Raw genomic sequence first — 27,211 nt, forward strand, 5'->3', positions numbered from 1 at the left:
ATAAATGTATTCTTCTTATTTTTGTTATTTATTTATATATTCATTTTCATTTAATTTATTTTCATTCGCATGTGTCAATATTTGAATTGTAATTGTATTATGAATTTTATTTAACTGCAATGAATCTTCATGTCTCAGTATATTCTTATTTAATGTTGTTATATACAATGCGTGTTTAAGGTCTCTTAACCCTTTCGATACTGTTGCCGTAAAAGTACGATTTTTATTTGCAGCTTTGATGAGCGAGCGCCGTACTATTACGCAAATTAATCTCCATCGTTCAGGTTCTGTCACCGTACATTTTGAATTATTTACATCTTTGAAGAGCTCTAATCGTAATAGTACGTTCTACATTGTCCATCTTGCTTACTAGTACCGTTCATTTACGTTACGATCCACAAATACACCATACTGATGCCGTACATACACGGCAGCACATCACTCACCCTAGCGCCGTACTTTCTGAATACCGTTTTTTTGTGAAGTTTTACAAAAAAAAATTCCACTACTACGATAAAACGAATATAAACAAAATGTCGACAAACGAAAAACGATTCAACCACTTCAATATAAAGAATGTATACTACGGAGGGGCCGTCTCTATCGCGAAGTGCACAATTTTCCCGGCGCCGTATATGAGCAACGCGCAACCGATACTTGGCCCGTAGCGAAAGGGTTAAAAAGACGGGCATGTAATTTTGTAAAATTCTTTGGGATCATATAGCAAGTAATACATCATATCACTTGATATCACTTGTACCAATCATTATATTTCAAGATTAGACAGTCTAATGGATTTAGAAATAATCTCAGGGCATCAAAATTAATGTTAAAGAAGGCATCATATATTGATAAAACTACAAAACTCTCTTAGTATCTTTGACAAATTAAAATAATTTTTACAATTTAACGAGAGAACTTCTTTTTTGCTACGATGGTTGGATATCCTTATGGCAATTTTGACTTTTTAAATAGCTGCTCTAAAGAGTTGACTTAAGCTACATCCAAAATATTTCCTCAAATCTCTGAACCAGGATATATTTATGTATTTTCCGAATCTTTCGTTCGCTATTTTTCTCTGCATGTGGTAATTCGTTAGACGCTTTAAGATCTTTCACCAAGCATTATGTGTCTCACGTATTTCAGTATAGATTCTTTTATCATTATTTCAATTTCTTCTGCTGTATTCTTCTTACCAGACTTACCTTCTATGAATTAGTTATCAATAAACCATCTTGAGAAGTTAGCAAAACACGGAAGACAAAATTTAGAGATAGCAAATAAATCAAATTTTAATATTTGCATTAGCATTTCTGTCATGTAGCTTTATTAAAATATCTTCATTCTTGGCTAATATGATTACCAATTGCGTTTTTCATTATAAAAACATCATGACATTAGTCTATAGCTTCGATTGCTGTTAACTTTTTAAGGTGTCGATAACAGTTATATGTGTAAAGCAGGATTTTAAACTTCTTGTTTGTTACTTGCTTCATGCTTCAGCATGGATTTTTGGTAAGCTGTACTACAACCTCTATTATCTTATTTATATAACTACTCCTTTGGTCAATGTACTACCTCGCAGTTTAAAATTTGAAAGACATTTTTTAACAATTATATATTTTGATATAAGGTTGAATGCTCAAATAAATGAACTTTGATAAATAAAGGCAGATATCGAGCACAGTTTTATTAATTAAATCTTGCCCTAAAGAGCGGGCAGATATCGGGCAAGATTTAATTAATAAAACTGTGCTCGATATCTGCCTTTATTTATCAAAGTTTAATTATGTATTTTTTATCAGGAAGAAAACCTTTGAATTTCACTGCGGTACTACCCAACAAATTTATCGTTTCCTTAAATTGTGATTTGGAAGATAATTCACTTTTGTTGAAAGAGTTTTTTATTGCTTAATCTATACAGGGTGTTCCGAGATCTTTTAACAGCCTATATTTCAAGAAGTAATGAATATTTTTATTTACAAATTGGGAAATGTCAATTATACCTATAATACTAGCAATAATTGATGTATACATTAATTATTGATGTATACAGCAGATCTGAGACTTCATCGCGGACGCTGTGATGTCATTAAAATTGAAAAAATTAAGTGGATCATGAAATGTACATAATGAGGGTAATAATGTTAATAAATACGCTAAATTTTCAATTTAATGGCGCATTTATCATCTCCAAATTAACCCGAAAGTATTATATTTTTATAGTTTTTACAAATTCACAAGAAAAGTAACTTGCCTTAAGATTTTATTTAAGTCGTTTTTGACATCAATAATAATTAAAATTCAGTCAGTCAGAATTTTGAAATATCGTAAGTTCATACAGTAGTAAAGGTGCCTTTCCTATTGACAATGAATAGTTAGATATGTTATTGATTTATGGTGAATTTAGGACATGTGCTTGAAAAGCTCAAGACTTACACACGGAACACTTTTCCAAAAGAACACTGTCTTATGTAACTTTAGCTATGGTTGAGGAGAAGATGCGGCAAGGTTCATTTCCGAACGGTAAACATAGACATCATGTCAAACCAATACAGACCGAACTGAACTTGGTGAATGTTTTAGCATATATGCAACGATTAATCTAAATTTCTCCATAAGCTCCATTGCTGCAGAAACTGTAGTGTCTTCAAGTACAGTTCAAAGGATATTAAAAAATCAGCATTACTATCCATTTAAACTGTGTTTGGTTTATGAATTGCGACCCACCAAGTTGTATCAAAGAGTAACCTTCATTGCCATAATACAAGTGATGATGCAAGACACTTATGACTTTGCAACTAGAATTTTGTGAAATGATGAAGCTCGTTTCCATAATAATGGGATTGTAAATCCTGTTTCCATAAGAATTTATATTTGGTATTGGTTATTTAATGAGCGTTTAATAGGTCCAAATTTTTTTTAATAATATGTAAATGCTCAAAGATATCTAAATTTTCTGAAAAATAAGCTACCTTTGTTACTGGAGAATATTCCTTTACGCGAAATAGTAGTTATGGTATGGCAACAATATGCTGCACCTTCACATAACAGCTGTATTGCAATCAATTACCTTAATGCCACATTTCCAAACAAATGGATTGTAACTGACGGACTCCGATGGTCTCCAAGATCGCCTGTGCTACGACTCTGTGAGTTTTTTTATATGGGGCTCTCTAAAAGGAATCATTTATAACGAAGAGCTTATTAATAAAGACGATTTAAAAACTAAAATTAGATAAGCATTTACCCTGATTACGCCAGAGATGATAACGTCATGCGGCATGTACACGTAAACTGCTTGGACGGCTTGACGCTTGTATTAAAGCAATAGGAGGTCATTTTGAACACCTCCTACAAAACTATTTCACATCTTGAATGTTATTGATTATTGTTAAAAATAAATATTAAATTGAACATTTACCTTTTAGAGAATTTACACCGTTGAATTTGGGATAAAAAACCCTTTTATCTAACCTTCACCCTCCTGATCCATTTTTTTTAATGACGCCACAGCGCTCGTGATGACGTCATAGATCTTATGTATTCATCAATTGATAGTATTGTAGGTCCAGTTGATATTTCCCAATTTTCAAATACACATATTTATTACTGAATTATAGGCTGTTAACAACATCTTGGAACACCCTGTATATGTCTGATTGTAAACATTAAAGTAATATTGACCAAGCCAGATATAAAAATCCTTTTGATTGAACACCCAGGAATTGCTGATGTGGTAAATCAGGAAAATCAGCCCATACAGAATACAATCACACAGATTAACTATCAGATCTTTTCTAAATGTACATGTGCTTAGTAAAACCTTAAAACTACTGTCCGTGATATTCGTAAAATAGAAATTCCCATTCAACTTCAATAATAAAGAAAGGAATATTATCCAAATTCATGGCGCTACGAAATATAAAAATTTTGGCGAGCTTCTGACTTTTTGCTTAGTCGTCAACCACCAGTAATCTGGGAAAACTGTTCTATAATAATGTGTGAATGTGAAACAACCGAAGAAACACCATCGTTATTATTCTTAGTTTTACCCGTGGGTGATTTCCCCTACCCTTCTCACATTTTTCCAAACTAAATTTTTTTTAAGTTTTTATCTAAAAAACTTTCCTGGTATCATCGTTTTCATCAAAAGTTCTTTTAGGTAATACCAATCTTCTCTATGATACACATGTCTTGTCTAACTGTCTCCTACTAGGTCATCGTCGATCTTTCTTTAGTTTAGAGATAGTGCAAACACTCCTGACCATGGAGCTGTGCGAAGGCGGAGTCAAAATTCACGTAAAGGCAGAAAGGTTCTATTGTAAACGAAATTTTGTCTACTGCGCCGTAGTCAGTAGTGTTTGCACTATCTCTACTATTCTTTCCATGGCACAATTATTGGCATTGGTGATGATTAGTTTGTTGTTGTAAGGTGTGAAAATCATTTTAACTTGTACTCTTCCATTTTGGCATCCTTCTAATGTGCCATACTCAAATTTAAGTGTAGGCAACCTTTCTGCATCAGTTGGTGCCAATCAATATGCTAGTTATGCCAGCTTTAACGTTGTATTTTTTTTCACCTTCTTTCCTTTTAACTGTCTAACATTGAATACACTACAGCAAGAGCACCATTAGGAAGCACCCGAGGAGAAATAGTACCAGGAAGAAATAATAATTCCAGAACACTATATGTAATATCTTATGTATATCATTAACATTTAATTAAAAATAAATATTTTTAGATTATTGCAAGGAAGAAATTATTGATTGCATTGATTATATTGATCTTAGTTTTATGTCATACTGCTAATATAATTGATGTTCTACTAATGGTGCAGACTTGTTGGTTACTCCTAATGTTAGTATGGAGTCTCAAGAAGAAAAACAAGTAAGAAGAAGCAATTTCCACACAAGAAATAAAATATAATGAAGTGACTAGACAAATAGGAAGCTTCTTTTTTATCTAATATTACTTTTACATATTTCATTTCAACTTAGAATTTTTCTTCTGAAGGCGTCGTATATCTACATAATATTGAATTTTATGTAATGCAAAGAGAAGACCGTGTAATGTTGAGTCGCTTTTTTAGAGAATACAGCGATTAATAAAAAATATTTCTTAATCGACCGCGTTTAAAAATTCGTCTCCGTTTTAACGCACGAGAGGCAAATTCTGCTCAAATATCCGGCATATTAAGCCACTTTGATCGTTTCCCCATAAAACTTATGCACTTCATTAATTTATCCCTCCCCTTACCCTTTCACCACCTTTTATTTTCATCCCGGTCTCTGAACGCTAAGTGAAAGGACAATATGGGTCAGTGTGTACAGTGAGTATCGATTCCAGCGTCGAGACGCTTTTGCGTTTAACAACGACGTCATTTCTTCGCGAGATGACGTCATAGTTGTGAGCGGAGCCAATGTGGATTTACGGCCAATGAGAAGAAGGAGTTTTATAAGAAAGGCGGAGTTTGAAGTGAAGAGTTTTTTGACTGGAAACGAATAATGGAACCGGCTCGTGGTACGTCAAATTTCAGAATATGATAAGATGATAAGTCAGCATCGTTTCGATATACAGGAGAATTTAGAATAAAATACCTATGAATTTAAATTACCTTTGTATGCAGCGATGAAAATTTTAAGGACTTACGTTTTTCAGTATTTTCAACATTTCTAGGGGGTCAGAACTATCCCCCTAAAATTCTTGGTGATTTTGTTTTGAATAAAGCTTATTTTTCAGCTTGTATTTAATAATCGTCTCTATATCTCACTTACCTAATCTATTTGTCGTCGTGAAAATAGTTTAGGGACAATACAGGAAAAAAAAATTATATGTATGTATATCGACGTATGAATTACGAGTATATAGAGATTTTAAACATTTAATCATTCATGTTAAAAAAAACAGGGAGATTTGAATACCTTGGGCTATCGTAATAGGAAAATTCAACCAAAGTGAGGAAATTCGAAAAAAAAGTGCTGTAAAAGTAAGTGAACCCCCCAAAAGCCATGAGTCAATAATTCTAAGAGGTGAGCATGAGCGAGTGGAACTAGCTTAGTAGAACTCAACTCAGTGTTGGGGGCAGAAAATTCTTTCCTAAACTGCCCAACATTTCAATGTTCTCCCATTGAAATTAACGCTTTTTAAATCTGTTTGTACATTTTAAATAACTGCTCCCAGTTTTTTAATAATCATGAAGAATATGATTAATGTATAATTATTAATATTAATGCTTTTTTCTTACATTTATACTCTTAAACTCGCTTCAGGTTTCTATTGCCTAGATGCGGTTCATTTCTAATTGCATAGTAGCTTTTCAATCCAGCTCTGTGCAGAAGATTCCATTTTTTTTTTAATTGTTTCTGTATGATAGTAAGTAAATTTATGATCTTTTCGTGAATATTCAGATACCTTGTTGAATCTCTACATTCCACTAAAAACCAATGATGAAATAGAGAACATGATGGAACGTTTTTGCAAGATCGATACAGAAAGCAATATGAGATATAACTACAAGTCATGTGTCAACTAGCATACCTCAAGAACCGCCTTCGATAATTAAACAAAAAACAGCCTAGAAATAGAATATAAAGAAAATTTGGCAAAGAACTCGTGCTGCTGCAGACAAAACTAAATTAAATCAAGATATCCCATAACTCAAAACTTTACTAAATACTAATAAAAGCAATTTTAGCAATGAAATTCAAAACTATCTTAGAAACTTAACAGCTTCAGAAGCTACTGACTATGATTTATGGAAAGCTGTAAAAAAATTAAAAAGGCCTCCTAAAAAATTTAAAAACTCTCCTATACGTACTCCATATGGTCAATGGGCAAAAAGCGATGAGGACAGAGCCAATGTTTTTGCCGAACTCCTAACTATATCCCGCTGAAAATAACATCGACATTGAAGGTAAAGTGAAAGCATTTCTGCAAAACCCATATCAACTACTACCTATTCAAAATTGTACCGTTTACCAAGTCACAAGATTCATACATACGTTGAATCTAAAATAATCTGCAGGATGACTTAATTAGTGTTAAAATTCTGAAAGAACTTTTGTAAAACGAACTGAGATATTTGACACAAATAGATACTTTCCACTTTTGTGGAAGGTAGCCCAAATTATACTAATCCCTAAGCCAGGAAAACCTGTCTAGCAAACAACATCCTACAGACCTTTTAGCCTACTCCTTTGTTTCCTTTGCTATGGCAAAGTTACTAGAAAAATTACTTGTAGAGATAATATAACCAATTCTGAAAGCAAATCAATTAATTCCTAACCATCAATTAGGATTTATAGCGAAACATGCCCCCACTAACAAGTCCACAGAAAAAAATTATATAAATCCTTTAAAGATCAAGAATACTGCTTTGCTGCCTTTTTAGTCCATCGACAAAGTTTGGCACGATGGACTATTATACAAAATTGGAAAAAGCTTACCGAACAACATTTTCCTTATCCTCAAAGTAGACACTTTTAAGTAAGGTACCAAGATAAAACCACAACTCTACCCCAATAAGGTCTGCCGTGTCTCAGGGGAGTGTAATCGTCCCACTAGTAAAAATTAACTATTTCAACATATGCAGATCCGTCATTGTTTCTCAAATTTTGCAGACTCACTTGGATGCTATTTCCTCTTGGCTAGAAACCTTGGCGAATTAAAGCAAACAAAATTAAATCTATTCATGTCACCCACACTCTAAGAAGAAGTGTCTATCCAGCTGTGGCATTACACGGCCAATTCTTGAAACAAAAGGAAGATGCAAAATATATGGAAATTTATCTGGACCGATGATTAACGTGGAGGACACATATATTTACTAAGAGAAAGCACCTGGACTTAAAAAAACTTAGCAAATTGTACTGGGTGTTAGGTCCTAAATCACATTTAACAGTTACCAACAAACTGTTAATTTACAAAGTCGTTTAAAAATCGATATGGAGCTAAGGAATTCGATTTGACATATTGTAAAATTTTACAGATTTCAAATTAAATGGGATGTTTATTAAAAAAAAATGTTCTTCTCCACTGATACATAAAATTTTGAATTAAATCCTCAATACTTGCTTATTTGTATTTTTTTTATATTATATTTTTATCAATTTTATATTTAGGATAGTTTTTAGTTCATATGATAGTTTATATTTAGGATAGTTTAGTTTAGGAGTTAAACAAACTTTAGCTAATTTTTTACAGATCCATACTTTACTATTAGACATTACAAAAGTTCATGTAAGAAATTTTCACCGTATCATATAAATATCAAAGCACACTTTGTTCATAAACATTTATAATATGACAATCCTGTTCTGTTTTAAAATACTGTAATACAAAAGACACTACAGTATTAATAATGAAAGCCCAGTTTTACTAATAATTATTCTCTTTGAATGTAACAATAAAACACTGAAAACTTTGTTTTCAAAACTTCCACAAAATTTATTTTAAATTCTTATCACTACAGCTGTTTCGGCTGATTGCCTTTCTCAAGTGATCTGTTTTTGGCATGGGTTTACACTTTATAGTCTCTAATGAAATAGGTTGAGGAGGGAAGAACTGTTTGTCTCAAGCTGGTCATTCAGAATTATATCTGTGTTTTTTAATTTGTTGATTTCCATAGATTCTAACAAAGATAGCTTAAGGCCTTTATTTTGAATGTGGAGAATTTTAAATTCGTCATTAAAAGAATGATTATGATCTAGAAGGTGAAGTGCGTATGTAGAATCTGTTTTTCTATTATTGAAAGCCCTTTTATGTTCTGCTATTCGTTTATTAAAATTTCTACCCGTTTGACCAATGTAAGCTTTTGGGCAGTCGCCACATTTAAGTTTGTACACACCACTGTGTAAGTGTTTTTTATGTTGGCTCTTGTTGTTTTTAATATATTTTCCTAGCTTGTTATTTATTCTGAAAGCTGGTGTTATTCCTTTCTTTTTTATGTGTTTGGCTATTTTTGTTGATATTTTGCCTGTATATGTAATCGAGCAGAAGGTACTGAGTTTTTTCTCTGGTGGTGGAAATACTAAGTTCAGGGCTTTCTTGTGTAGTTTTTGATTTAAAATTTTATTAATTGTTTGTTCGTTGTATCCATTGTTTACTGCTATTTGCTTAATGGTATTTAATTCAGTCTCAAAATTGTATTTTGACATCGGAATTTCTGTTAATCTATGTAACATACTATGATAGGCTGCCAGTTTATGTTGTGTGGGATGGGATGATGAATTGTGAATAGTCGTGTCAGTATGGGTAGGTTTATGAAATATGGAGAAGTCATATTTGTTTTTAAGTCTGATAATTTTTAAATCTAAAAAATTTATGGATTGATTTTGTTCTGTTTCTATTGTAAATTTAATACGACTATGAAGAGAATTAATATACGATAAAAATTGGTTGAGTTGCCTGTTAGTTCCTGTGAAACATACCAGTACGTCGTCTACGTATCTCCACCGATATAAAAACTGTTTGAAAATGGGATGTTTTGAAATCTTTGTCTCTAGATGATCCATAAAAATATCATAGCAATGGGTTTTAGAGGATTGCCCATTATAAGTCTTGCACTATTATTTGTATAAAACCATCAAGCCACTATAGAAACAGCAATAGATATAACAGACTGCACGAAGTTGCTGGAGGTATTCTAGACAGTAATTGTAAATGGTCAAACCACATTTCTAATTTGAAATCCAGATTAAGTAGCGCATGTTATGCATTGAGAATTCTTTCCGGTCTCTTTCATACATCAGTATTAAAAACAGTATACTTTGCCCATTTTTACTCAATAGCCAAATATGGCATTGAAGTCTGGGGTTGTACCTCTGAATTAGAACAGATATTCGTACTTCAGAAAAGAGCTATTAGGATAATGTATAAAATGAAATTTAGAGATTCTTGTAGAGGCATCTTTAGACAAAACAATGTTCTTACAATTCCTGCTCTGTATATATTTTCGTGTCTAATGTATTTACATAGCAAAATTTATGAATTTAATAAATTTCAATTTAACCATGTTTATTCAACAAGATTCAGAGACAATCACTTTATGCTTCCACAACATCGTTCTGTTTTGTTGCAAAGTAGCACACATTATGCAGCCATAAGTTTCTTTAACAAATTACCAATAGATATACGAATGAATTTACATCAGCCAAACTTTCGGAGGTGTGTACATCCATACATTTGTGAGCTAGAGCCATATTCTAAGAATAACTTTTAAGTATGTTTTATCGTGTTTATTAATTTATATACATTTAAGATGTATTTCTGTAACTTTGACTTGTCTCATACATGTACTTTGTATAATGTCGCATGTGATCAATAAATTTGACTTGACTTGACTTGACTATATAATTCATTGTTAAATTCAAAGTAGTCCTGATTTATGCAAACTTCAAGCAGATGTAAAATTTAAAATTAGAGACTATAAAGTGTAAACCCATGCCAAAAACAGATCACTTGAGAAAGGCAATCAGCCGAAACAGCTGTAGTGATAAGAATTTAAAATAAATTTTGTGGAAGTTTTGAAAACAAAGTTTTCAGTGTTTTATTGTTACATAAAATGAATTTCCATCAAGTAACGGTCGAATCCATCAATTTTATTATTCTCTTTGAAGGTCACCTCTAAGTGAAAACGTCAAAATAAAAGTGTGTTCTATCCAGTGGCGCACTGAGGGGGGTTTTGGGGGAGGACCTTATTCCGATACTGTTACTTACACTTTTTAAGGACTCAAAATGGAGGTAACATCATAAAAAAAATGTTGGTGACCAACCAAACCCCCCCCAAAGGCAAATTCTAGGTGCGCTACTGGTTCTATCATTAGTGCAAAACAAAATTTTTTCAATAAATTTGATATACAAGACGAATTATGAAAAATGCCTTTTTATTTTTATTCCCTATTTCAGATTCACCTCATTCCAACAATACTTAAAGCAGAACAACATGCAACGAATTAAGTCAATCATAAATTCTAGTAAACCTCCTTGAACTTCATAGCTTAACCTCCAACATATACCGCTTCAGCAATCCTTGACCTTTCTCTTAATTTATGTAGTTAATAAAGAAAAGATACGTGCATCGTGAGCCCTTTTCCGCGCATTTCCGATTTCTGCCTGGAAGTTAGTGCAAAATGAAAAATTTAAGATTTGTATTTAGCAGAAATGTCGAGGGTTCAAAACAAGCACCTCTGACCTTTTCAAGATTATAGTACTTCCTGTTAGGGTAATTATTTCATAGTGGAATAGTTACGAAAGTGAACCATTACTCTAATGTTAGTAACTTAAAATGTTTGTATGAAAAACTTCAGTTTTATTTATTTTAATTTTTATTTGTAAAACTCAATTTAGTCATATTTAAGGCATTTTCTTTACCACTTCTTTCTATTTAATTATGAACAATGTTTTTGTTTCCAATTACCGATGTTGGTTATAGATCTTCGTACAAATTCTCTAAGCATCTTTTCCTGGTTTGCCCTTTACTCTCTGTATTATTGGTATAAAAAAAGTGCCATTTTTGCCATTCTTTCCTTTCTTTCAATTCTTTAATGTTTGTTCTTCTCTATAACGTATTTGCGGTCACAACGACACATATTAATCTTCAGATTATTCTCTCCCATCTCTCCAAAGATCTACGTCAAATATTTTCATTTTCCATGGTTTACTCGCATACGTAACTGGAATATATATGTAGTGATTGATTTATACTTTCTGTTCTTTTCGAGATAATCTAGTTTTTTCCACTTTCTCTGCCTCGATTTTCATCCCTACCTAAGCAATATTTATAACTCTTAAAAAATATATGTTTTACCTTCTTTCATGTCCAATTTTCTTCCTTTTTATTTTTATTTAACTTGTTATTAAATATTTTAGTTTTTCTTGATTTTTTGTTAGCCCAAGATTTCTTGCTTCCCAACACAATTCTTCTTTTAAGATTTTATAAAACGATGTATGGTACTCAATGTAGGGCAATTAAAAATAAATAAAACAATGAAAGCATGGACAAAGCATGAACTAAATGCAAAAGCATGTACCAAAAGTGTGACTGCAATTATTAACTCTAAAATTAGAGTGAATAGGTAAAGATGGTTTCGGCACGTTTAGAGCAAAAAATTTAATCATCTTCGAATAATCGATAAGCTCAAATTCTCGCCTGGAAAAAATAGGAAAATAGAATCAAATGAGACCTGTTGGGAAACTGTTTGGAAAGACATGGTTGTGAAAGGGATTAATATTGGTATAAACCAAGAAAAGAACTGATAGTGATATATCTAGTAAAGGTGACTAAAGTCACCATTAATGAAAACTATCCTATGTTTTATTCAATATCATATTTTCAATCGTTAATCGCATTATTTGACCACGTATTTTATCTTTAATTCCTCTTTTATGGAAAATTTTATTATTTAGTTATTCGCTAGTACCCCACAAAACTATAAATTTTTATTCCAGATATAACATTGTATTAGACTTAATGAAAAGGTAGGTTAAAATGGTTAGATATGGGCAGATTACATAGGAAAATAATGAAAAAAAAACTGGAAAAATCAATCTCAAACAAAATCGGGGATGATCAGGCAGGTTTTACTGCAGGAAGATCCTGCATAGCCCACATATATACACAAAAGATAGACCGGTACACATGGCATTCATCGATTTAAAAAAGGGCGTATGATACGGTTCTCAGAAAATAACTATGGAAAACTATAAAGGAACTCGGGATAACTTAGAGGTTAATTGAACTCGTAAAAAAACCTATGCAAGAAGAGGGTAAGAGTTTAAACTAGCTGTTCAAGATATTGCTAGAATAAATATTAAGGTTATGGATAAGGAAATGTGAAGGTATAGGAATATCAAGCTGAAACAACTTTTTGTATATACTAAGTTTTGCAGATGATCAAGTGGTTAAGGCACAAGATGAAGAAGATTTATCCCATATGCTCCGAAAACTAGAAGACAATGCAAATAAACCCAGGAAATACCGAATAATTAACAACAGAACAAGAACGTGAAACAAGAGAAATTAACGGCATCGAAAAATTCAGTGCTGTTAATGGAAGAATGGCAGTAAAATAAGACATACTAAGCACGTAAGCTACATTGGAGAAAAACGTTCAACAATTATGGACACGTGAGTAGATCAGATCGTACAAGGACTGTAACCCGATAAAAAAAGGGAATTCGGTGGTTTAATCGGTCATTCAGGTTGGCAAAGAAAAAAAGAAGTTAACTACTTCACAAGTTTATCGAAGACGTTTCGCTTTATATTTCTAAAGCTTCATTAGTTCAACTCAATATGTACTATGTTATCGATGTTATTATATTATATGTACTGTAATCTTTACTCATTATTTAAAACTAACTTAACAAAAAAAAACAAAAAACACACAAACTCTACAGAAAATAATGTTGATATTCGTAGGTACGAAAATTTAAAAATTTTTAAACGGACATTTGGCTTCATTTAGAGATGGTTCTCCACTGAAGGCAAACCACGCGCCTCGTGACTTAATACACCTTAAATAGCTGTGACTTGGTTGGCTGTTTCTTTATTACATATGTCTCGGTAGCTTGTTCCATAAACTCCCAAATAGTTAGAAGACATCTTCTTGATGAGCCTTTCCGTGATGAATGTTGGCGATCATCAGTTTTAGCATCTAGAGATAAGAATATAGACAATAAGAAATAATAAGAAAGGATAGAAGATAAGAACAGCTAAGATAATGACTTTTAAAATCCACAGTCAGAAAAACTAAACGGGACCAAGTGAGAAATGAAGCTATCAGGCAAAATGTGATGTTCAAGATGTAGTAAGATGGGGAAGTGAACGAAAAAAAAATTAGAATAAATATGTCAAGAGAATGGGAGAAGATAGTATTGCAAACATTGTAAGAGATGGGCAAACAAGCGAAAGAAGCATCACAGAAAGACTACCAAAGAAATGATTAAATAGCTAGTCTTCTTTATCACAAATAAGACTAAATATTACCCAGTAAGCATAGGTCATAGATCTAACGTATAAAAAAGAAAAAGAACATAAAAGTATAATGTGTCCGCTGCAGCCAAAGAAAGTTTTGAAATTAAAAAAAGATATCGAATTTTTACCGTCGAGTTGATAAAAATTTTATTAAAAAAATTGATTTCGTGCGCATGACTGATATTCAAAATCGCTGGTCGCTTCAAGCGTTATTTCTATATTTATTGTATATTTTTGTTCAAAATTATCTCAGCTACACTTCTTGTTCAATTCCACAAGATTGGTTAACGTCTACGTTTGTGCCTATACCCAAATCAAACTACGCAAAAAAAATGTAACGACTTTCGATTAATAAGTCTTATGCCTCATATTCTGAAGATATTTCTAAAAATTATCCATAACAGAATTTACAAAAAATGCGAAGAAGATATGGGTCCGGAACAATTTGGCTTTCGAAGCGGTATGGGAACTCGAGATTCTTTGTTCAGTTTCATTGTTCTCATGCAAAAGTGTCGAGATCAACAAAAATATGTCTACTTGTGCTTTATAGATTATGAAAAGGCTTTTGACAAAGTCAAACACGATCAGCTAATAGAATGCTTGCAAAAAAAGAATCTGGATCCAAACGACATTAATACAATACGTGAACTCTACTGGAACCAAAACGCCTCTGTCAGAACTGAATTGGGTGATACTGAAACCATAAACATCCAAAGAGGAGTTAGACAAGGTTGTGTACTATCACCATTATTATTCAACTTGTACTCAGAGGACATCTTTGCACATGCTCTAGATGAAGCACAAGAAGAAATAAAAGTCAATGGAAAAATCATGAACAAATCAGGTATGCTGATGATATAGTACTGATTGCTGGCAGTGAAGATGAACTACATATTCTGCTAACCAAAGTAGTGCGAGAAGGAGAACTAAACGGCCTTAAGGTGAATGTAAAAAAAACAAAACAATGGTAATTTCAAAAAAACACACACCAGTTATAAACATACTAGTCAACAACAATCTAGTTGTACAAGTGAAAAAGTTTGCTGTTGGATACATGAAACCTTAGACCAAGAACAAGAGGTTAAATGTAGAATAGAACAGGCAAGAAACACCTTCTTAAAGATACGACAGTTACTCACTACCCGTAATCTTGATTTGTCCCTACGATACCGCATGATAAAGTGTTATGTATATAGTGTACTATTACACGGTGTGGAAGCTTGGACGTTAACAGTCAGCTCGTTACGACGTTTAGAGAGCTTTGAGATGTGGGTATGCTGAAAATTCCATGGACCGACCGCGTTAGAAATGAAGAAGTTTTAAGGCGTATGAATAGAGAACGTGAACTCACAGAAATTGTCAAGAATCGTAAAAGGTCTTAGCTTGGACACATATTTAGACACGACAGGTATAACTTCCTTCAGCTTATTATAGAAGGGAAAATAGAAGGCAGACGCGGCCCGGGTAGACGACAAATGACCTGGCTGCGCAACATCAAAGATTGGACAGGATTAGACTTTCAAAGTTTAATAAGGAAAGCCGAAAATAGGGAAGACTTTGCAGAGGTCATCGCCAACCTTCGCTAAGAAGACGGCACCTAAAGAAGAAGAAGACACTTCTTGTTTGAAACATTTTTTTCTACGACATACAGATTCTTGGTAAATCGATGTTTTCCGTTTTCCCCCATACGAGGGGGATTTTAGGGAGAGGAGTAGCAAACTTCTTTACAACTTTTTGGAGTCCCAAAATTGACATTTTCAGCAGAATTTAGCTTGTTCGTATGGTTTTTAAAGGTGCAGTGGTATTTTCGTCTCTGACGACTGGAGTATATACAAAAATTAAAAAAAAAGTTTTCAGTAAAACAGTAACGTAAAATTATAGTCACATCAAATGATTCTACAAAAATTATGTTCCAGTTAATTATTATTGAAACACTCAACATAAACCTCTAAATGAATCTCATATTTATAGATTTATCAATCCTGGAATTATGTTCACAACTGGTTAAAAATACAAACTGTCCTCTTGCCAAACTATTAGAAAAATTGAACCACCCGTGTAGGACTGCATGATTAAAATTCAAGTTCAAAGTGAATGCGATAAAATAAAGAATGTAAGGTTATTTTACACTGCTTTTAACACCTTGAAGTCAAGCCAAACTAAATCGAAACTATATTCCTTGACTCTGAAAATTCGAGTCGCATTTTACAAAAGCGTAACGCAATTCGTTGCTCCCGAATAAGAATTGCATATTTTAAATTGGTAATATGTATATTGAGTAAAGATCAAAATATCTTTAGAGAATAAGAAAATTGCATGGAACTACAAAAGTGATAACACGAAATAATAGTCAACTTAAAATATAAAAATAAGAAATCAAGGACCAAAAACAGAACAATTTCCAAAGCGGCATATAAAACAGTTTATTATCTTTACAAATTTAACCAGAGATGAAATATGAGTACTAGAGAAGCTGATAAAAAATGATAGGTTATATCTGGTGAATAAAATTCAAATATTTCAGAGCAGAATGAACTCCGATATAAGACATAAAAAAACTAAGATAACGAAGGGGTTCTTCCAATGAGCAACACTATCACCAACTCTCTAGACTAGAAATTTATGAGAATATCGAAAACTCAAAGAAATAACGAGAATCTTCTAATAAACGGAACCAACGTCGAACAAGTGGACAAATATGCATACCTGGGAACAATGATTAACTTCACAAATGATTACAATCAGGAGATCAAAATAAGAATAGAAAAGGCTAGAGCAAATTTCAACAAAATGAGAAGAGTGCTATGTACGAGGGATTTAAAACTGGAACTAAGAGTTAGGTTGGCGAGGTGCTATGTTTTTTCATTCGAGCTGTGGGTGTACAGAAGAATTCTGAAAATATCATGGACAGAACACGTCACAAACAAAGAGGTTCTGGGAAGGATGAACAAAGAAATGGAAATTTTAAATACCATAAAAACAAGAAAATTAGAATATCTCGGACATATTACACGTGGAGAGAAATACACCTTGCTCCAACTGATTATGCAGGGAAAGATCCAATGAAAGAGAAGCATAGGGAGGCGTAGAATGTCATGGCTGCGCAACCTGAAAGAGTGGTACGAATGTACATCAAATGAACTTTTCAGAGCAGCCGTCTCAAAAGTCCGAATAGCTATGATGATTGCCGACCTCCGCCGCGGAGATGGCACTTGAAGAAGAAGAAGAGTGATAACGTGCGCCAATGAAACGCTTAAGAGATACTATCAAGAAAAAAAATAAATACCTTTAACGACAATCAAGCGGAAATTATGTTTGTTGATATTCTTCAGTTCAAAATTATTTCTACGCCTCCATATTCCGTTTTCACAGACTGCTCTGAATATCTTGCGTAGTAGCTTTTTTTCACAAATCGATAGAGAGGATTCATCTGTTTTTGTTAGGGTCTATGCTTCTGACCCATATGTGAAAAAGGGACTATCAGTGTTTAATGCAGTCTTAAACGAATTTTTTGAGACATACGTTTGTTAGCTAAGTGCTTTGATAGACTATGATAACACCTATTTGCAATTATAATCCACCTTTTTATTTCCCCTGATGTTTTATTATTGGGGATAACCGATGTCCCTAAATATATCAACCGTTTGATCCTTTAATCCATTTTCAGCCTTTAGGTTTATGTTAACCGACATGAATTTGGCTTTATTTTAATTTATATATAATCTCATTCGTTCGGCTGCTGCTATCGGTTAAGATTTTTGTGGTTCTGGCTCTGGTTCTTGTTATAATGTCTACGTTGTCAGCGTATTATGTTAAATTTTGGATTGATCTATTCAATAGCTCGTCTGCTATCTCGATTAGCGTTTCGTACGACTTTTTCTAAGACTATATTAAAAAGCTGAACCGCCAGCACATCCCCCTGCCTTAACTCCCTATGTATTTTAAATGGGGTTGACAAGTTGTATTAAATTTTAATACATCTGATAGCATCTTGGCAATCGTCACATTTATCATTTTTTTTTATTTCTAAAATACTCATAGCGTTGTATAGACTTGGCCTTATGACACTGTTATATGCTGCTTTAAAATAGACACAAAAAGATGGTACATATCATTATTAAACTCTTTGCTTTTTGCTTTTTGCAGAATTTGTCGTAGTGTGAAGATTTGATTATTCTCTTAGAAATGCTTTGATATAAGGTTTCAATCTCTCATGCAAAATGTTTCTTATTACATGTTTCAAGACTGTCTTATAATAATTTGACAATAATACGTTATTATTACATTATCACCTTGTAAAAAAACTTAGCGGTAATCCAAAAGAACATAAACCACCTTGCAAGGTTACAGCAAACCAAGTCGCTGCTCAACTCCTTATGAATGGCAGAACTACGAACCGATATAAGGACCTAAACACTAGAAGAAGTTTGGATTCGGAGACAAAACACTTAAAAAACTCCTTTTACACTAAAATAACTTCACGATGGTATAAACAGGTTAAAAAATGGGAAAGCTGCAGGTGTGGATGATATATGCAATAAAAAAAAATAAAGCATTTAGGCCAAGGAGCAAAAAACTGGATCTTGCAACTTTATAACACAAAGCCTCCGAAATTTCAAAATCATGGAGGAAATCTAAAGTGATAGCCTTGTTAAACCCAGGAAAGGGCCCAAAAAATCCCAGTATCTACAGACCTATTTCGCTGTTGTGTCATTTTTTCAAACTATACGAGAGACTCATACTCGCTAGAATAGAAAAAAATGTCGACAAGTACTTCATCCCCAACAAGGAGGATTCAGACCTGGCTAAACTTGCACCGGTCAAGTCCCTCTAAAAGCCAAGTCTGCACTTTCCACCTTCGCGCAAAGGAAGCCACGCGAAAACTCCAAATTGCGTGGAATGGTAATACATTAGACCACACAAACCAACCTATATATCTTGGAGTAATTCTGGACCAGTTTCTCACCTACAGACAACATTACATAAAAAGGAGAGGGAAAGTAACAACTAGGAACTGCATACTCAGAAAGCTAACGGGAAGTAAATGGGGTGCACGTCCTGGCGTTTTAAGAACAACAGCACAGGCACTGTATTTCTCAACTGCTGAATATGCGTGCCCCGTTTGGGACAGAGATGTCCATACCAAACAATTTGATACTGCACTAAATGAGACATGCTAAATGAGATATGAGACAGGATAGTAACGGGGTGCATGAAACAACGTGACTCTCAAATCTATATAAAGCAGCGGGTTTTGCAAAACTTTCAACACGCAGTGGCATTGCAGAGCACATAGAGAAAATTAAACAGATCGCGGACGAGCGACCTGCCCTATACAAAGCTCGAACACCTCGAAAGCGACTAAAATCCAGTAAAAGCTTCCTTGAAACAGTGCAAGATAAACCGCTTGAGTATTTTCCTCTTCCCCAGGTTCAATGGACCGGCCAGTCCCTAGACTTTAAAAACGTGGAAAACTATGAATAGGACAAGAACGGGGATCGCTCCAGTAAAATCAAACATGGCAAAATGGGGAAAAATAGACCAAGATAATGTGAACTGTGTGGAGAAACACAGAATATGGAACATCTTCTTACATGCAGAAACTGTCCTCATCGATGTACCCTCGAAGATTTGTGGTTCGCCAACAAAGATGGAACCGACGTAGCCCGATACTGGGTCGAAATTTTATGAATGACATATCCGGACACGATAAAGTAAAGTAATTGCATTATAATTGATTTCTCTTTATATTTAACGGGCATATTAAATCTAACCTCAATTCCTCTGGCATTTGCTACTAAGACCAAATTCTACAAACTATTTTTTGCATCAGATTAACGATTTGCTCACCACTGTGTTTTAATAAATCTGATGAGACACCATCACTGTCTGGAAATTTGTGGTTTTTTTAGTTTTTTTGATAGATATTTTCACTTCTTCTATCGAAGGAGTTCCACAAATTCCTCAATTAGGTACTCGAGTTCTATGTTGTTAGTAGGTTCCCCTTCTAGTAGCTCTAGAAAGTGGCTTACCTATCGTAATAGAATATTCTTTTTGTTGGTAAGTAAGTTGCCATTTTTATTATTAAAGGAATTGTTTTTTTTTCTTGAATTAGTTTCTAATAATGTTTATTTTGTGATAGAATTTTTCTTTTTCCTTGGCTTTCGAGCTCTTCGTTTTCTGATTCTCGTTTCTTTCTCTCTACTTAAGTTTTTGTACCTATCTATTGCTGTCCTAGTTTTTTTTGTTGCATGGCCCTAAATATATCGTTTACTCATCATTTATTTTTTTTGCATTCTTAATCGAACCTGCCATTTCTCTCTTGGCCACGGGATATTTCTAATGTGTTTTCGGCTGCTAATCTCAAAGCCTGCTTGCAGTTGGTCCACATTTCCGTCCTTACTGGTTGACTTTCGTTGATTGTCCAGGTTTGTTCTAGGGTTTCTTTTGTATGACTGGACCTGTTTCTCTATGTTTTCATTATTATCTTTACGTTATATCCCGAATATGTAAAATTATGAACCCTTCCTAACATTTTACCATTTATAAAGAGACTTTAAATGGAATAGACAAGATTTTATATACTATATCCTTATATTTTATTTCTTTTATTTAGTTATTTTTATTTTTGATACTTATAAATCCTCTATTACAGCAGCCATGCAGCACCAATACAATACAAAAAAGTAGAGTGCATGCTGATCAGCAGCACAGGCAGAAAAGCTGTTCAACTAAAAGGCTCTTCAAGTAGGTCAAAACTGTGGCTGAGTGACCGAGCACACACAATCCGGGCGGATATAATCATTTGCTCAATTTAACACAGCTTCGTTGGTCTGCATCGCTGTCAAGAATATTCGGAACATTCTTCTACGCAACCACGTCTCAAACGCGTCTACACAATTGATCGTATCAGCCTTCAGAGTCCAGGTCTCGGTGCCTCGTAACCAAACATTACTGACGTAATTTTAGATTTAAGCTGTGGTTGCAAAAAAAGGATTTTGGTTGTTCGCAGGTATAGATTTGTTCGATCCTCAAATGTTTTCTCTTAATACCTATTTTTCTGAGAATATTAATGAGTCTAGATTGTTAAAATTTATAAATATTTACACATATAAATACAATCTGTAGATATTTCCGTGTTTACCTAAATAAAGTTGTAATAAATATTTATCATTTAGTTTTAAGTTAGCATCACCTTAGTTGTTAGTATATCTGAATAAATACAGCAAGAATTTTTCAAAAGTATTAGTTGAAATTAGATATTTAATATAATAATGTATTTCTATCAAATAAAAGCCTTCTTAGAGTTATAGATGAATATTAATTCAACTAAATCACTTATTTGTTCTTATAATTAATGCTGTATGCAAAATACACGCACTGCAAGTATTTAATTCGTTTAGTTTATTAAATTTATAATCTCTAATATAAACGTTTTTATAAAATGCCAGGATTCTATAAATAAAACAGATAAAACACTTACCTCTCTCATGTTGCTCCCACTAGAGGAAACTCGCTGTTCTTCAAGGCATTTAAGCCCTAAAACAAAAACGACAATTACAAAAAATCCAATAGGTACGACGGTAAACTTATAAATATCAATCATAACCTCTAAAATTTAAGATGCTCCTTTACACATCACTTAATATTTGTTTCCGCAATATTTTTACAACTATTATACAATTATTGATAAATCTTCGCCGTACAGTAATATTATATATCTCTTACCAAGAAAAAATTTATTTGTGATAAAAGCATTTATACAATAAAAATTTTACTCCGAAATTTATTGAAATAATCAAACAAATTCTGTTTCTATTACTAATATTAGTGCAAGGTTGAACTGCATATGAAATGACGTCAAATTCGGTCGTACCGTCTCTCTCTGGCGCGCGTAAAGTGCAGCTCTTTTTCTTTTCAATGAAACCTTGCACAAGCATTTGGCATAGAATGAGACCATGACTGATGTTGATTATTTTCAATGTCAGGAACTATTATTAAGTTTATGGTAATGACCAGGCGGTGGTTCTTGTCTATAAGATTTACAATGTTTCAATAATAATTAATAGTAATAAAAAATATTATTTTTTATAATAAATGCTAACATGGATGTAATAAATATGTGACAACATTATTATGTTAGCTCTGTTTTTAGAATATTTCGTTTTACACTATACAGCATGTCCGACTCACAATTTTATTTCAATTTTGGACTAAATATGGATATTGTAACTTTTATTAATATAAATTATAATTATTATTATATTATAATTTATATTCTAGACTGTCTCTAGCAATTTGAGTGCCTTGAATAAAAACCTGAATCTTAATGCAGTGTGGAAAAAATTGATCATATTTCACAGTAGATGCTTAGAATATCATAAATTTACTGAGTACGAAATGAAGATTTGTTCCTCAAAATAAATAAAGAACTTAAAGCTTTACTTCATATAAAGATTACTACTTGAGTATCTTGGTCACATATTAAAAGATTTAAGGACTCTTAAAACTGATAATCTGTTTCTAAAAATCATTCTTCACAGTTGGTATACAGAAGGGCGCTAGGCACCAGAGAATGCTCTAAATGTTCTCACACATCGATGCTTGGACGTCAATCAAGTGATATAAACATGTTTCATAGATTTTAAAAAGGCTTTTGATATGGTATGCCATGTTTTACTCAAAAATATTCTTGAGAGATAATAATCCTGATTTTATATCGAATCAAAGACCAAATATAAGAATAGAAGATGAGATGTCAGACGTACTTAGAGTAACACGATGAGTGAGACAGGAATTATATTGTCACTACTACTGATTAACAGCACATTTGTCAGGAAGTTTTATTAAGCGCAAATGGAAATAATCATTAATAAAAAAGTGATAAATAATTCATCATACAAAGATTACTATAAATAACACCCCTTATTAAAACGGCGAATAATTACAAATACATGGGAGCTATGATAAACAAGGCAAAATCAAAATATCAAGAACAGCTTCTCTTTGTCAATGGTACATGCAAATAATATTCGTCAATGATATCCGAATTAGTGCAATGACATTTTTTATAGGGCATTTCGATTTGACAATAGCCAACTCCACATAATAGCAGAAGTAGACGATGAGTTGATACCGATCGCAACATTATTTGCTTTCTAATACATCTTCTATAGTGATACAATAGTTTCCCAGATGCGTTAACGTGTCAACGTCACGGTCAACGTGTTTAATTAGGTTCATTTAAACTCCAGTATATGTCTACGATACCACAATTCAAAATCTTTAAATCTTTTGATTGTTATGGTCACTGTATGTTTTTTATTAATTTTTTATGTATAGATAAGTAGATGAATATCCAATTATCAAGAAATCTTAAAGAGGTATCGTTTTCTTCTTTCCTTGCATCTTTTCAAATGTTTTCAAGGATCAATAACCTGTTCCTCCCATTATTTTCATTTTTCTCCCGTTAATAAGTAAGCGCTTCTTTGCTTTTCTTTTGCCTCATCTTTCTTTTTTTGTGTTTTTTTCTTTATGATATCCAATTATTCCTCGTACGACCTGCTCTCTTTCTTATTGATATTTTCATATCTAATTATATCCTTCTTATATTCTGTATACTTACATATTTCCTAATTTTATATATTAGGTTAGTATTACTTCACATATTTATGTTTTCCTGCAAAAACTCCTGGAAGAAGGCTCTCAAGAAGACCACCATAAAGATGACAAGATAGGTGGTCGTGATAGGTGGAATTACAAATAAGACTAAAATATTACCCAGTAAGCCCATCTAATAGACCTAACATATAAAAGCAAGAAGAATCATGTAAACTTTTGCTAATGATACCACCATACTAACGTCGCATAATAATCCCATAATTGCTTCAAACTTTTTGCAGAATCATCCAGAAATTCTCCAAACAATATTTCACAAATGGAAAAAAAATCAACCATCCCAAACAGCCCAAGTAAACTTTACTCTGAAAGAGTAATTACCAAAATTACACCTCAATAATATAATTTATAAGTATAGAGTCTAATGTCGAGAGGTCCAAGCTATGCTTAGAGAAAAAACTCATTTTATATGGAAGTATTACCAGCCAATTTGCATTTATTTAATCTAAATTTGGAGTAAAATCAGCAAAGTGAATAATAATACTACCATCCAGAAATGCTAGTCCAAGAACCTTACGGTGGAGGAGAGTGTAGGCAAAAAGTAGCATCTAGGAATAAACTTTTTAAAAAACACGTCCATGTGTCCATGGGGAGCAAACAATACAGTTTTCAAAACAAAGCACAAGCAAGACAGGTAAATGTAGCCCTAAACAAAACATGCCTACACATGCTGTACCTCATACTAAACCTCTTTCGTACCTCTATACAACCGCGGGCTTTGTCCCTCATCAAGCACGACAAAAAGCTGCAGAACACATAGAATGATTCAAATAAGAGTTGAAACATAGACACCCACTATATTTAGAACCACTACACGAACAGTCTAGAATAAGATCAAGTAAAAGCTTGCTAAAGACAATCCCACTAAAGCCACCTGGCGACTATAAGCAACGCCAAGATAATCCTCGAATCACACGCCTTTACTGGAAAACATGCAAGTCACTAAATAGAATAAGAACAGGTGTTGCTCCTGTCAACACAAATAAAATCAGCTGGGGTAGAATCGACACCCAGGACCCACTATGCTAATGGAAGTTTAAAACATGGAACACATACTGAAGTGCAGACTATGCCTTGGTAGATGCACCCTCGGAGAATTGTAGCATACCAGCAGTAATACCATTGACGTCACCCTTGGCGGAGAAACTTTAAACATTTGGATTCAGACACGAAAAAGTAAAGTAAAGTATGGTGGACGATGCTGTCTGGTACATCTAGAACGAAATGCTGTACTTTACTTAACATTTCAACGCAAGATCGAGGAGAAGCTGGCCACCAAACCTAAAAAGAAAACAAGAAGGTCCTGTAGCTGTACAAAACAATCACAAGTCAAAATCACAATTGATAAACATAAAGAATGAAACATGATTCATGAGTAATAGGAATATGCATAGCAGAATTAGAGGCAATACAGTAAATCCCTCCCTTGCCATATTGCATATTAAGGGTGGGCAGCTATCAGCACATGATTTAGGAATTGTGGCGATGGCAAAATTAAATTTTGATGACTAAGGTCACAGTAAAATTGTCAGTAGATTCTGTGGATAAGCCAAAGGGAACCAAGTCAGTCGAAGTCGACACATCATTCGTAATTATTTTAAATAGACAACAAATGTAGAATCATATTGAACAATAATTTAAATACACGGTACTGAAAGCTCTATAAAGGATCAGTCTAAGTACTTTTTATGGAAATATACTTCATTCAGTTTGACACTAAAAAGCCTACATTTAGAACACAAGTTGGTGCTCACTTATATCGATCAGAATGATTTTAGAAATAGATATTGCAATGGCTTAGCAGCCTTGACTTAGATGCAAAAAATAGTCAAAAGTCAAAGAGTCGAGATCAGAGAGAAGTGATCGCCAACCTTCGTTAGAAAACAGCACAATAAAAAGAAGACAATATGAACATTCCAAAAGAAGCAGAAAAACTAAGTAAATACTTTCAAAGAAATTATTAAAGTAACAAGTATGTAATCAATGGAGACGATTGCATGAAGACACACCCATAAATGTGAAAAACAAGTTAAGAGGACAAACAAAAACGTAAGGCTTTCAAAAGCTATATTAAGAACATTTTTAATATTGTTTTGTTGGTTTCTGCAAGTAACTAACTAGGTATTTTTTAATGGGGAAGGCCCAAACACTGAATATAATCATCACAAAGAATTTCAACCAGATATGTAGTGAGTAAACTGATTTGCTTCCCCTGTTTTTAACTTAATAGGCGTTGAAGATATTTTTTATGTTACATTACTAATAGGAGTTCTGAACAATTTACAACTACAATATTTCAAAAAAGATAGGAAATACAATATATTATTTAGAAATGTTTTTTAAATCTGGAGACAATATAATGTCACAATTATTGAAAACATTTTTAAAGGTTATACAGGCACAAATATTCAGAAAGTGTGAAGCAGATATGAGCAGTAGAGAGTTCGGCTTTCGTAATGGCTTTGGAACAGTAGAAGCTCTGTATAGTTTCACAACTCTTGCTCAAAAATGTCGAGACCAACAAAAAGATCATTTCTTTGCATTTATAGACTATGAGAAAGCTTTCGACGAAGCCAAACATAACATTCTCAGAGAATGTCTAAATCGAAAAGGACTCAACAAAAATGATATTAACATGGTGAGAAATCTTTATTGGAACCAACAGTCTGTGGAAACATTAGATGGAATTAGCACGGATGCGTATCAGATAAGTAGTGGAGTGAGACAAGGCTGTGCACTTTCACCATTACTATTTAATGTATACTCTGAAGAGCTATTTACACAGGTACTTGAAAACTGTACAGAAGGGATCAAGATAAATGGTAAAAATATAAATAACATTCGTTATTCCGACAATACAGTCAATATCGCTGAAAGACCTTTAGACGCTACTAAACACAATTTGTCATACTGCAGAACTTTTGTTTAATAATAAACATAAAGAAAACAAAAACCAAGGTTATCAGTAAAATGGCTACAGTCATAACAAGGATACAGATAAAAAAAAATAAAGATATTGGACATCTGGAGTCGGAAAAAAGACTTGAGTTAAGATTTGATACTATAATCGATAGTTTTTTATTTAAAAACACCAACACATAATTTTTGTAAGCAACGGAAGCAAATTCATATTACATGACAGAATAAAGCATTGTGAAAAAAAAATAAAAAATAAGTAGATTAAAACATATAGTAAAGATACCATAGATCAAAGAAAGGGGTGAAAAGGGATAGAAATTATGAGTAAAACATTGAAAAGTAGAAATAAGTAAGGAGGTAAATTTTGCACAAATAAAGGCTTTAAGAGAAGCAATCAGAAAAATGATATTTTTTTAGTAAAAAGCATTGGACGAGATGCAAACTAGCGAAACAACTTACCTGCTTTTGATGCTAGACACTAATATATTTTTTCTTAAAAGATCTTAAAAGTACTAAGACAGGAACAACAATAAAGTTCATAACATATTTGCATTGATAAAAAGGGAACTTACTCTTCGCCGGATTCAAGGATATCACACCCAACAGAAACGACCTCGAAATTGATCAAAAATAACGCA

At 33.1% G+C, this 27,211-nt stretch overlaps 1 protein-coding gene across 7 annotated transcripts in view; it reads right to left on the reverse strand.

The window, feature by feature from the left end:
• Blimp-1 (PR domain zinc finger protein 1) overlaps positions 1 to 27,211 on the reverse strand; it is a 130,807-nt gene that overhangs the window by 22,873 nt on the left and 80,723 nt on the right. For 5 of the 7 annotated variants that reach the window (XM_072538166.1, XM_072538164.1, XM_072538162.1 and 2 more), the window contains exon 2: positions 21,460 to 21,515. In XM_072538166.1, the coding sequence (XP_072394267.1) occupies positions 21,460 to 21,468 (9 nt within the window). In that variant the 5' untranslated portion in view covers positions 21,469 to 21,515. Of the gene's footprint in view, positions 1 to 21,459; positions 21,516 to 27,032; positions 27,166 to 27,211 lie in introns of those variants that run through there. The other 2 variants (XM_072538165.1, XM_072538167.1) reach the window with 2 other exon arrangements.

This window comes from Diabrotica undecimpunctata, chromosome 7 (assembly GCF_040954645.1).
Source record: "Diabrotica undecimpunctata isolate CICGRU chromosome 7, icDiaUnde3, whole genome shotgun sequence".
In the NCBI taxonomy this organism is placed as follows: domain Eukaryota; kingdom Metazoa; phylum Arthropoda; class Insecta; order Coleoptera; family Chrysomelidae; genus Diabrotica; species Diabrotica undecimpunctata.